At 48.9% G+C, this 13,767-nt stretch overlaps 1 protein-coding gene across 7 annotated transcripts in view; it reads right to left on the bottom strand.

Annotated features, from left to right (window-relative positions):
* SYMPK (symplekin scaffold protein) overlaps positions 1 to 13,767 on the bottom strand; it is a 1,117,730-nt gene that overhangs the window by 601,057 nt on the left and 502,906 nt on the right. For all 7 annotated transcript variants that reach the window (XM_085625602.1, XM_085625603.1, XM_085625599.1 and 4 more), the window contains one exon: positions 12,510 to 12,745. In XM_085625602.1, the coding sequence (XP_085481728.1) occupies positions 12,510 to 12,745 (236 nt within the window). The remainder of the gene's footprint in view (positions 1 to 12,509; positions 12,746 to 13,767) is intronic.

Genomic DNA, 13,767 nt, shown 5'->3' with positions numbered 1-13,767 from the left:
AGGGTGCTGTTGGAACCTGGGGTGGAACCACTTCTTTGAGACCTTCCCTGGTGGCTTTAATAACTGATATTTTGAAGCTAGAGAGGTGTTGTCTATTCCTTAAGATGGGCAGCTTCTGCGACTAGATAGAAGCGTATGGCGGTAAAGGCTAGCCCAGAAATGTGAAAGTGAAGCACGTAACAAAATGTTTTGTATCGTAGCTTTGAAAGGGTCAATTTGTTTGGAGTGACGGTAGCAGACAAACCTTTTCCATTTGGCCATGTAGCAGGAATAGGTGGTAGGTCTATTGCCTCACTTGAGAATGCTCATGTACCCACGTGGAATAATTAGGTATCCAAATTCTATGACCTCAGAAGCAAGAATGCAAGGTTGAAAGTCTTGGGATCTGGGGGCCTGATTTCTCCATGGTTCTGCGTGAGAAGGTCCAGCCTGTTGGGGAGCCTCTCGTGTGGAACCAGAAAGAGGTCAAGCAGAGTTGTGAACCATGGCTGGAAAGCTCATGTGGGAGCTACTAGGATCAGCATGAGGGATGTTGGCCAAAGCCTCTTAACTACAAATGGAAGGCGAGGGAGAGGAGGAAAAGCATAGGCAAACGTCTATGACCAATTAATCCATAGTGCATTGCCGCTGGACTGTGGGTGTGGGAACCTAGAAGTGAAGTTTGGGAATTCGGCAGTGTCTGCGGTTGGAACAGATCTATTTGCAGGAACCCCCATTTGTGAAAGTAACAGAGGAGGACTTGCAGGTGGAGTTCCCACTCGTGGACTTGTTGCTGGAACCTGCTGAGGAGGTCGGCAAAATTGTTGTCAATTCCCAGAAGGTATTCCGCTAAAAACTGAATGTTGTGGCGGAGAGCCCCACACCAAATGGTCTGAGATAACTTGGACAGCTGTGGAGAGCATGTCCCTCTCCCCCCACCCCCCCGCCCCCCTCGTTTCTGAACGTATCATATGGATGTCATATTGTCTGTCAGGACATGGACAACCTTGCCTATCATGTGAGTCAGGAAGGCTTTCAACACTAGATGAACAGCTAGAAGCTCTAAGTAGTTGATGTGGAGACCCTGGGATTTGGTCTCCCACAGATCCTGCACAGTTGGATCCTGCAAGTGTGCACCCCGCCCGGGAATGATGCCTCCATTGTAACTATGGTTTGTGAAACAGGGTCAATGAAAGACCGCCCCTACAATAGGTTGTTGGTGTTTCACCAATGAGGAGGGTGATGACTGCGGCAACCATTGAACCACGGCTTGGGGTGGCAGCAGCAAAAGTCCACCCAGGGAGATCAAGGAGGTAGGCCTGCACCCAGGCCTTAACCTCAGGATTGTGGTTCCAGTCAAGGGACAGCCAAAGCTGGGCTGCTGACATGTATGCCGTCATGTCAGAAAACCACAAACCCTCCTCGACCATTGGACGGAACAAGGACGATTTTGCCACCTTCTGAGATTTGCCCTCCCATACATATATTGCAAAGTGGGAGATCCTAGGGAATATGTCAGAGAAAAACTCTTTGCATTCCCCCATTTGGCCAGAAGAGAGATACTATAGTTGTCTGGGTAGAGCCTAGCATGCCTCGTATCCCCACATGTTGAACGTATCAGTCCCTCTATGTACTGTCTAGTTTGAATGAGAGGTCCCTGAGGAGGAGAACTGCTACACCTCTAGATGCATGTATGGTGAGTGAAACTGTGTCCGGCACCAATATGAATGAAGGCGCTTGGTATCAATTTTAAGAAGGTGAGTCTCCTGGAGCAGCTACGTCCACCTCCTTCTGTGTAAGCCAGTTTATTGAGGCTCCATGTTTTATCGGGGAGTTTAAGCCTTGTACGTTAAAAGACTATGTGTAGGATGGTCATGTCTGCCTACGTGCCCCCCCCCCCTCCCCCCCACTGTGCTGACTCTGGCTATGCTATCCGCGTGCGTCACAGGAATCAACAATACACAAAACAATAAAAAGTAAAAGAACTGAAGAGCTGCTGCATACTTCCGTACCTCACTCGCGGCCTGGATCTGAGAGGAAGTCTCTTTAATTGGGAAAAGAGGTAGAACATATTGGCATTATCAGGTATTATGTGGAAAAGTAGGGACAGGCTCCTGGAATGAACAAGAGTGAGCTCTCCCCCCCAGTCAGCTTCTAGAGTAGGGCAGCTAGGTGCAGCATTAGGTTGCGGATAGGTACTGAAACGCTCTTTTGTAGCCCCCTTCTAGGCCTGTTGTATCTACAGATAAGTTCAAGGCGGGGTTGTCTGTCTCCGACTTTGACAATCTTTGGTTTCTTTCTTCTCAGTAACGTTGTTTGGGAGCTTTCTTCTTTGTCGAATGTGTAGTCTGGAAACATGGAAGATGCTCTTTCATGTAAAAATAATTAACAAGAGTGAGTTTGTCCAGGGAGATGATCTTTTGCTACGGATAGGTTGAATACACTCTGTGAGTGCAATCGAGGAGGACCAGCTGATCATAAGGCAATTGCAGTATACAAGCAAAGAGGTTCTGCACGTGGGCCCCAAGGTCTGCCTGGGATACCTTGGCTGTGAAGCCTCGGATCTGTATATGCCTTCTTCTGGAGCGATTTTCAAGATCATCGAGCTTGTCGCATAACGTCGCCTGATCCCGCTCCCGTTTATCTATGCCTACGGGACATCTAAGTACCCCAGGGCCCGGTACCTGCCTGTGGGCTGCGTAGGTCTCTAATTGTCCCAGCTGAATGCGGTCTTTGGCCGCTAATGTTGTCCATTATGAAGGGTGTGAATAAACAAGAAAAGTACTGCTTAACCCCAATACTAACTTAGGGCCCACCTGCACGATCAGGCCACCAGGCACCTTCATCCGCCACCACCAGTTCCAAGGGCAGGCCCACTATTGCTGCAAGGCCCACTGGATGAACACTTGTGTGGGGGCCACCAACATGCAGATGGACCACTGCCATCTCAGGGCCCGCTTGTTTCATCATCTCTCCAGGGTTCAGGTCAAGGCCACTAGCCCCCTTGTGCTGGCCCGCTACCCGGCCATGGCCCACCAGTCCTGCCACAGCCTGGGACGCTGTCTCTCTAGCCTCCACCAGATCTCTCCGCCCACCCGCAAGCGCAGCCTCATGTTCTCATATGCCCAGTGCCTAGATGGAGTCCTGGGCCTCAATGCTGATCTCAACGAGGAGGCTCGCTGGCACCAAGGCCCCCCCAGTCATCGTTCTGCAGCGGGTCCCACGGTTAGTGTGGCGTAGTCCTGGTGCTAGCCAGGAAAATTGCTGTAGCTTCACCGGCAGCCATGCCGGTGAGGATCCCTCCTTCACCTGGTCTCACCCACAAGGAGTGGGCATAACGTTCCAATAGGCATGCAGTGTTCACTGACCGCAATGCAAGGATAGCAGAAGAAAAAAATCTTCTTGCTCCAACTTTCTAGCCTCTTGGATTCCCTGTCTGGGGGTGCGGACGAGAATGGGCCTTGTGAGGGAGAGGCCCAGACCACCAAGCTCTCGGTGGTAGGGTGGTTGGTGAGGATTTCTTGGTTGCAGGGTGATGGCGGCGGGCGACTATCCTATTCATAGGAGCCCCTGTGCAGGGCTTTCGACCAGGGTCGCAGAAGGAAATCGGTCAAGGCCTCGTTGAAAGGCAGGAGGTTTTCCGAGGAGGAGACAACCGGATGCAGGACCTCTGTGAAGATGTTCACCTTAACTTCCACTAAAGGGAGCTGAAGGTCCATGACCTTGTCTGCCCTTCTCACCACCATAGCATATGAAGCTCCCTCCTCCGTAGTCACGCTAGGGGGAGAAAACAGTCCAGAATCTGGGGGCATTTACAGTCCACTGGCTTCACCCAATTCCTCATACAAGTCCATTTCGTGCTCAGAATGGTCTTGTAAAGGGTCCAGCGACCACTCGCAATCTTCCTAGCCCCTCAAAAAAAAGGCTATGGGACTGTCCTAAGACCCAAGGGTGCCGGCATCGGAATCAGAATTGATAGGCGCTGATCAAGCTCTGGGTCGACAAAGATAAAAATGGGGATGGTGGCGGCAGCGTGATGAGCCTCTGTGCGGAGGCCAGCGCCAGGGAAGGGGTCAGGGGCACGATCGGCTCCCGTCTGGTTCCACCAAGGGATCCATTGGGGGGCCATCGCTGCCGCCGCCGGCAGGGTACTCAATGGAGCCCCCTCTGAGCCTTCGGACCCTAAGGCACGCCGGGAGGGTCAGGTCACCCAAATATGAGGCACATGGCGTCATTGAATTCTTGAGCTGGGCGTGTCACTCTGGCTCCTGGAAAGGCAGGGAAGCGCGGAGCCAACCCAGGTACAGGTCCTGTAGAACGAAGCCTGGAGTGTCAAGACTCTTCCATCTCGTCTGCCGACAAACGGGGAGAAACGGAAGTGCGCTTTGACTTCAATCCAGAAGTCTTCACTTGACATTCAGGAAAAACGTGCACACCAAAAATCGTCGACAAAAAGTAAAAAAATAACCTGTCAATAAGTGACGAATCTGCGTTAGCTGGCACAGAAAGAAAGGAAATTACGTCTGTGCCTGAGGTGGCGCCTATATAGGTGACACAGGCGTCACTTCCGTCGCAGATGGCACTACATGGAGTCGACCAATGCCACCCACTGGAACACAAGGATATTGCTTGAGCAACCGTCTTCCAGATCCAGCACGACGCTTGGAAAATTCTGAGTTAAGGAATCTACGGCTAGATGTCTCAATCAGATATTAGGATTCAAGCGACTGGTAGATGCTTATACCACCATGGTCTCCAGGCAGGAGTGCTGAAGTAGGAGGCCGCGAACCCTAGGAGCTGGTGTATGCAGCCTTGTCACTTGTATATTCACCGGGTGGCAGAATCCTGGCTTTGTCCAGGTGCCCACCAGCACAACAGCTAGGGCCTCAATGAAGGGCAACAAAGGCTCTGTTGTTTTGTCCTGGGTCGAGGACTTCAATGAGGACCTAGTTTTAACTTCTGTTGTGGAAAGAGTGAGGACTGAAACCTCTGTCACCCTCCTAATCACCATCACAAGGGAGGCGGACTCCTCGATTGCCATGACTGGGTGCGGGAGGGGTGATGAGAAAAATGTCTGATGACATGTCCGGACCACTAGCATCCTCCAGGTCATCAAAAAGACCAGCATCATAAACATGGACCCCAAGTATGTAGTCATTTGACTCCTTCTCATCATCATCATGGTGAGGAATGTAGGTCTTTAAGTTCAAATGTCTCATTAGTGGAAAATGGGTTTCAGAGTTCAACAAAGCTATTGATTCCGATTCTGGCGTCGTTAACGGGGTCTAAGCTTGGGCTGACAGCGTTGAAGGTGGCCTTGGACCCATAAAGAACAGGGTCAAGACTTATTTCTATATGGCTGGGGCGGTGAAGTGAGCTAAAGAACGATGATGGATTCAACCGAGATCTGTGACCAGGAGTGAGGGTCTGAAAAGTTTCAGCGCTCCGTCCATCATCATCTTGTGTTTGCTTTGTTCGCCCTAAGTTGGCAGGTCATGCCCAGACGTAGGTCCTTTGCTCACTTTGCCACCGGATTCAAGCTAGCCTGGCCGATGAGGGGTATTACTTCATAACCGGTCCCTGGATGCTGGTTTCCAGTCCAGGGAAGACCTGGCTTGGCAGTTTGGGCTGGACTGTTTCCATAAGGAACAGGGTCAAGACTGATTTGCATATGGCTGGGTTTGAACTGGGGTAGCAAAGCGAGCTAAAGAACGATGATGGATTCACCTAAGATCTGTGAAAGGGGGGGGGGGGGGGGAAAGAGTGTCTGACATGGCACCAGGCTCAAGGAAGGGGCCAGCCTTGAGTCAAGACCGAGAGGTACAGTTACAATCTAGACAGATCACTCAGCAGTAACGCAACTAGAGGCCACTGAGGGTGCTTGGGGTCCGATGGTACGCTGGAGGTGACTGGTGGAGCCCCAAAAATGGTGTCTAAAGTCCATTTCAGCTCCTGGAGCTGTTGTGGCATCGTCAATGGTTCGGGGTTGTGAGAAAGTGGGTTTCTGTTGAAGTAAACCCCCCCCCCCCCCTTTTTTTGTTGCCATACTACTGATGCTCTTTGACTTGATGTGCTCTGGGGCCCTGCCAATCAGTGTTCTTTCCCCAAAACAAAACCCAATTGGCATCTCTGGCCACATGTCAGCCCCTGGTAAATGGTACCATAGGTACCCAGGGCACTGTGACCAGAGAAGGCCCCTTAGGACTGCAGCACTTATTGTGCCACCTTTAGAGGCCCTGTACCCTGACACACACACACACACACACACACACAGCCTTTGCAGGCTGAGTGTCTGGGTGCAGAACAAAACAAAGAGTCGACATGGCACACATCCCTGTGTGCCATGCCCACAAACCACTGCCCTGGCATACATCAGTCACCCCTCTAGCTGGGTGCCCTATGCCAGTGGCGAGCGTACAGGTGCATGAGCCCTGTACCCCTACAGTGCCCAGGTCCATTCCTGGGCACTGTAAGTGTAGTGCTGCCATTAACAGTATATGGTGCTGGGAGGTTGTCATTATGAACTCCACAGCACCATAATGGCTACAATGAAGACTGGGAAGTTTGGTATCAAACTTCTCAGCACATTAAACCCACACTGATGCCAGTGTGGGATTTAATGTAAACTGCACCACAGAGCGCATCTTAGAGATGCCCCCTGAAAAACGACTAACTACCAGTGACCTGACTGAGTGGCTGCGCAGGCTGCCACCACTAGACATGTTTCTGGACCCCTGGGTCGAGAGCCTGTGCTCTCGGGGGCCTGAAACAACGCAAATCCTGGGACGAGGTGCCAAGCCTCCTCCCCCAGGATGGGCAGGGTTCACGAAGGAGAAGCTTTAAAGGCATGCCGCCTTTGTGAGCCTCTCCAGACCATTTGCTGCTTTCCGCAACTGGTCCCCACTGGTTCTACCCCCCACTTTGGGCGGGAGAACTGGCGTTAAAAACAAGTGAGGAAGAGAGGTGTGCCCACCTCTGCCAACTCCACCCCTACGGTGGGGGAGGTGAGGTGAAGCACAACCTCGAATCCCCGCCATCTTGAGGATGGCGGGATCCAGCCAACCAGGGGCAGGCTCCTGCCCCCCTCCCACTGGAGAATAGCAGAATAGGGGGTGTACCCACCATAAGGAAGGGACCCATTGGTCCCTGCCCTTTACCTACCTGTATCGCCCCTAAATGTAGTATTTAGGGGCTGAACCTTACTTCCTCAGATCCAGCAACCACAAGAAAAGAAGGACAAGAAGCCGTGCAGAGCTAACAATAGGACGACACCCACTGACTTGGCCCCAGCCATACAGGCCTGTCTCCCCTCGAACCTGCTCCGACAAAACCCCGGCGTGTCCAGCGGCCAGCAACCACAAACATCCCGGAGGACCTGCCTGCATTCACTTTCCAAGCTGTTTCTCCCGTGAACACCAGACATGTTTAAACTGCAGCTTCTGGTGCCAGCCAGAAACTGCGAATCCAGCGCACACTGCACCCGCTGAGCCCGGCCCGTGTTTGAGTGAACAAACACCACGAGGAGGTCCCCCCGGCAATCCTGACCCGAGATACGGCGACCCTGACCTGCCTCAAGCCTCCAGACAACACCTGCAGCCTCAATTCTGTGGATCCCCCCTACCACAACCAGAGCAGGTACGAAAATCCAACGTCCAAAAGCACCCCTGCACCTGACGCCATGGCCTTGTATGCCCAACCCAGTGGTGCCTAATCATCCCAACTTACCCCTCGAAGTGGTGGTCACTCCTGGAAGATCCTCGTCCCCGAGCCTGCAGTGTTTCTTTGTCCCGGAGAATCTCCATTGAAATCAACAGGGCACCCGACCTCAAAACAGCACCCTGAACCCGGCCGCCCTAGTGCCGCTGAGGGTGACCCTTTTGTGCTAACCTGGTCCCCAAATTGCCCTGAGCTTAACCCTAGGAGCTTTGCTCCCACAACCCCGTGGCCTGCTTGCCAGCCACCACCAACCGGAGCCCCCCTATCCTCCATAGGATAAAATAGGGCCTCAACACTGCTCCCGGCCGCCCTAGAGCCACCTGGGGTGCAACAACAGTGCATCACTGACCCTGGGAGATCCCCGAGTCTAACCCCAGAACCCTAATTCAAAAGACCGATTACCTACCAGGAAACCGATAACCTCTTTTTCCTCATAAAATAACATTGACCCTTTTTCTCCCAAGAAGTTTCTAAGTGTCGACTTTTGAAAACTAAGAATATTTCTTCAAAACCTTACAAATAACCTAACCGAATTTTCTCAACTATTTGCAGGAAAGGTCCCAGTGCTGAACCCAGGTGTCGGGCACTGAGTAAGAAAAGTAACTAAAAAGTAACTTACCTGTGAATTGAATTTCCTTCCATAGGATAACATTGGGGGTTCTTTGTGAAAAAGTTTCTTAGTGTCAACTTTTGAAATACAAGAATATTCTTTAAAAATCGTACAAACTACAAAAACGTAATTACTTACCTGTTTAAAGTAGATGTTCCAGTGCTGAATCTAGGAGTCCAGCACTGGATTACAAAAGTAACGCAAAAGTAACTTACCTGCTAAGTGAATTTCCTCCCATAGGATAACATTGGTGATTCTATGTGAAAAAGTTTTGAAGTGTCAACTTTCGAAATACAATAATATTCTTTAAAAATCGTACCTCTAACAAAAACGCATTTACTCACCTGTTTTCAGGAAATGTTCCAGGGCTGAATCTAGGACCCAACCCTGTGTTAGTAAAAGTAATCTGAAAAGTAATTAACTGCATTTTACTTAAAAAGCCCATTCATTTGAATGTACTATACCTGCAATGTGTTGCAAACTGCTTACTTAAAACTGCAAACAAAACCAGTACAAGTTATACTGTTATTTTGAACTGTGTTCATACAAGTAATTTACTACTGCAAAGTATTTATATGCTTACCTGTACCAGGCTTGCTTGGTTCTAGAAATAAAACAGCAGTATATTTTTTATACAAAAAAATGCCCTAGAGTTCAGTTCTTGAGTGTGTGAATTCATTTGCTGACTGTGTACATCAAATGCTTAAAAGAGTAAGGTTCTATCTAACTTTAACCTCTGCCAAACCTCTGGAGACACTTTGACTCTATACACACTGTACCTCACTTTGGTGCAGTATATATAGAGCCAGTTTCTTACAGGGGTGCATTGGGATCAGCATCTGGATAAGCATCAGTCAGTTCTGAAATAGTTGGATGAGTCTACAGCCTAGAGGTGTCAGGGGTGTCACTCAACTCCAAATGGGCGTGGCAGGACAATAGAGACCAATGTTTGGACTTCTGGTGTTTCTTTGACTTTTCAACCTACCTGAACTCGGAGACTTGGATGAAGACCAGTCAAGGGAGCAGCCTCTGGAGCGGGAGTGCGTCTGTGCCTTTGACTTTACCTAAGACTGCCTTTTTTATTTTTAAACTCTTTTTATTGAAAGTATAGAGACAGCAGTACCGTTGAAGAGATGAGCAATACAATATACCACAACAACACACAGATTGTAAATCGTCAAGGACATCACACAAAGTAAATCTCTTGTTTGGACTCAAGAGGATAGGTCTTCATCTTCAATGGGTATCAACTGTGCTTCACAGATGTCGCCTCTGTATGAGTTCCATGCACCCCAAATTACGGACCACTTTTTTGGACAACCCCTTGCAATATATACAGTCTTTTCTCGAAATATGTTCCAGTCCATGTTTCGTTTCCACTGGATCAGTGTGGGAGGTGTATCAGCTCCCCAGTGTTGCGCTATGTCCTGCTTAGCCATTGAGAGACCCAGCGTTATCGAGGTCCTCTCGGAGGTAGTGAGGTCTGTAGGCTCCCAAATGTTAACGATGCAGCGCTTCGCCTCAGGGTGTATGTGTTTGTGCAGGACAAACCTAAAGGTGCGGTGTATCGCTTGCCAGAACTCCTGAATACGGTCACAGTCCCAAAGGATGTGCATAAATGTGCCCACCTGTACACATCCCCTACGGCACTCACCCCTACCCCCCCCCCCCCTTCCCATGCACACCATTTGGTGTCCGGTAACGAAGGTCCTATGGCGGATCTTCAGCTGGACTAGCCGTAATCGAGCGGATATACCCACCTCCCGAGGGGATTCTACCGCCTCCCTCCATTCATCCTCGTCTATTTCAAAGCCGTCCGCCACCCAATTCCTCTTTAGTGTTTCGAGAGGATCAGGGGTATTATGCAGGAGCTTCTTATAAGTAAGGGAGACTGCCTTTTCCGGCAAATAGCCATCAAGGAGTCTATCCTCCAGCGGGGAGGAATCAGGGAGTGAGGTGCGCTTCGGTATAGCTGAGTATAGGGTATGGCGGATCTGCAGATAATGAAAAAATTCTGAGTCCGCCATTTCAAATCGCTGTTGTAATGTGGTAAACGGCACCACATCTTCCTTGGACCAGAGATCACCTATTCGTGAGATGCCAATTAAATCCCATCTATCAAACCCTTTGGAGGTCCGTAGCTGGCCGAGTTCTGCCGCGTCCCACAATGGGGTGGCGAGGGTTAGCCTACCGCTCCAGCCCATGCTTTTATGAACGTCATGCCAGATCCTGATGGCATGCTTGGTAGGGCCGGTGAGCGAGACTTTTTTCCGGGGGGAGTAAAGTGCAACGCCAAAGCAAGACTGCTTTTTTTTACTTCTTTCAAAGTTTGGCCAGTTTCACTTTGTGGTCACAGATGGCTTTTCAATTCATCCTTGTGCAAAACTCGCACAACGCCAAGTCGTATTTGGATCTGAGACACCCCAGACAGACGTCATGAGTGCCGGTCACAGACATTTGTCAGTGACAGCTTTAAAATAGTCTAAACCCTGTAGTCTTAGGGAGAGACACAGCTAAACACTGTAGGTAAATTGGAGAGAAAAATTCTGCCAAAATGACTGGATTCAATAAGCTCTGGATAAGTGTCAGAAGGTGCAGAAAGAAAGAAACTGACTTCAGCGCACTAACTGGCCCATATCTAGGGCCTTATGTCGTCCTGTAGCGGGCTGGATCTCATGTGGAGCCGCATTACACCACCTGCCGATGCAAGAGGGAACTTCTGCAAAAGTTTCCGGGTCCAGTTTGATGCCTGGGAAAATTCCCAAGATTGGGAATATGCGATTGGAACTTTCCATCAGAAGGATGATCTGACAATGAAAAATCTACCTACTGATGGGACAAATGCTCAAGAGAAGGCCTCACAAGAATCCATGACTCTCTGTATGCTGATGTAATGGACAGTGGGGAATCATCCACAAGCATGTGCTAGAGTTGAAGCCACCTTGCTCGGAGGCTTTCCGCCTCTTCTTTTTGGAACAAAAGGTTCCAAAAAGAAGAGGCGGAAAGCCTCAGAGCAAGGTGGCTTCAACTCTAGCACATGGATGTGTGGCCAATGCTCTTATGTGAACTAAAGACACTGTGCCATCATCTCCTCAGCCAAGAGAGGAGGCATTGGTAACAATAGTGGCCTACAATTGCAGAGGACAGAGACACCACCCACATGAGATTGGAGATGCAAATCCATCAATTCAGGTCTGGAAGAAGGGAATAGAAGATCTCCACGTGGGCTGAAAGACTCTCCTAATGCTAGACTTGATATACCACTACCACTGAAGGGCTCTCTATTGCCATCTGGTGTGGATCAACAGGGCTTGACAAAGATGAGGAACCAGGATCTGAATCAGATTCGTAAACATCAGATTCATAACCTGAATACCCAAATTACTGTGAACAGGAGGGGAAAAAAACTTGCATACAGTTCATATCCAACACCATCCAGATGAAGCTCAGTCTCTGGGAAGGGACAAAGAGGAGCTTCTGAAGATTGATGAAGAAAACTAGGTGGTGAAGGTCAGTTAAGATGTATTGTAGAAGGTCTGTGACCAGTGTTGGGGTACCCTGCCTTCATCAGCCAGTCTCCACCCAAATATGCTCTGATCTCAACATAAATAACTTTAGGATAAGTATCTTCAGGAGAAAAAGCAATTTCCGGGTTTGCCCTAATCTACCAAAAGCAAAATAGCCAGGATGCCCAGACCCTATCAAATTGGTAGTTTGGTGAGACGTGTTTGGTGGCGATGTTTCACCCAACAACCTTGTTTAGCTCAGTGGGAGAGGAGGGCTTGGTTTCGATACAAAAACAGCTACAGCGGGTGGGAGGAGTTAGCCTCCACCAGCCAACCAACATAGTTATTAGCACAGCAACTCTTTAGTCATGCAGTCACTAGCAAAGTCAATCAAGCAGAATAATTAAGAGTCAATGTAAAGCCCACAGTGTTTGGTAGGAGATAACCAGTATTAATAATCGGACTCAGCAGTATACAAATCAAGAGTTGCACTCGACAATAATCTAACAGATGTGCTCACAGGAAAAAGTATGGTGGATAGGCAGTGTCAAAGTTAAGTACACTGAAGCTCTGTGCCACCTTTTCACATAATGACTGCTTTGTATTATATCAGAGCATGTGATTCAGTTGATGTTTTACTTTTCATGTACTTTATTATAAGGTGTTGTTGAGCAATCTTTCATTCAAGTCACACCTACCCATCCTTCTGGTCAGGCTTCTGCTGCAGCCCTGAAAGCAGGCCGATAAGACATTGGTCATAGTCATTTGGGCTTCCTTCGGGGTACTTGTTGAGATATGTGTTGTACTCCTGGAAGAGCCAAGAGAAGGCCAAGTCTAATCGGTTCCGGATGTCTTCCAGAATGAACGCCAGCACCTTTACCTTCAGTGTTGCTTCAAAGTGAGTCACTATCCGAGACAGAATCTTTACACGGGCCTGAATTGGAGGTTTAGGGGAAAACATGGAGGGGGAAAACAAAAACAAATTAGTTTGTGGCTTGTTCCAGTGAAATTATCAGATTTTTTACCCACATCCTGAACACTGAAAGGGCAATCTACAAATTGGGGATTTGACATGCAGATTGAAGACAAGAAATGACAAATGACTGCAAAAAATCCCCACAAGCATTGGCAAAGCCAGGGGCTTTGGCATTTCAGAATGGGATGCTTGTATGCTATTTATAAGACCCAGTTACTTACCTTCGGTAACTCTTTTTCGGGTGTATACTCGAACTACATATTCCTCATCTTTAGAAGATGCCCCAGATTCCAGACAGAAAACTCTAACAGCACTACTCCTATGTGCCAGCATGTGGCATCATGTTACTCTATGCTGTCTCGTTATAGTCTCTGAAGTGACAGAGTGGAGCTGCATGTAAATGCCAATGCTGCGTGCTGTCAGTTTCCCATCTCATTCTGTGCCATCAGACGCAGAACAATTGTTGGTGACAGTGCTTTGAGCTATAACTTGGGACATTTTAGATATTAAAAAAAGACCTCTCTGAAGAACAGGTGGTGGAAGGACAGCAAGTATTTTGTGGTTAGAGTATCCACCAGAAAGAGCATTACTGGAGACAAGTAAGGAATATGCTACTTACCAGTATGCATCTGTTCTTGGCATGTAGAGCTGCAGATCTACACACTTTTGCATAGATCGCCATCTGGTGTTGGGCCCGGATGTTTGCAGTTTTTTTTTTCCTCTTGGAAAGTCTTTGGAAGTCACGAGGTCGGTGACTCCTCCCTTGGTTGGTATTGCGCATGGGCTTCGGCTCCATCCTCAGATTGTTTTTCGCCAACAGGGAAAGATGGAGCATAGTAATAACAGTGAAGAAACCCATGTGTGTTGTATCTAAATAAGATAGACTGGAACAGATACAGGTAGCCGGGGAGGCGGGTTGGCGTGTGTAGATCTACAGCTCTACATGCCAAGAACAGATGCATACTGGTAAGTAGCATATT

The sequence above is a fragment of the Triturus cristatus genome, chromosome 9 (genome assembly GCF_964204655.1).
Source record: "Triturus cristatus chromosome 9, aTriCri1.1, whole genome shotgun sequence".
Classification (NCBI taxonomy): Eukaryota; Metazoa; Chordata; class Amphibia; order Caudata; family Salamandridae; genus Triturus; species Triturus cristatus.
Note: the sequence above shows the minus strand (reverse complement) of the source record. Positions and strands in the feature narration are given on the sequence as shown.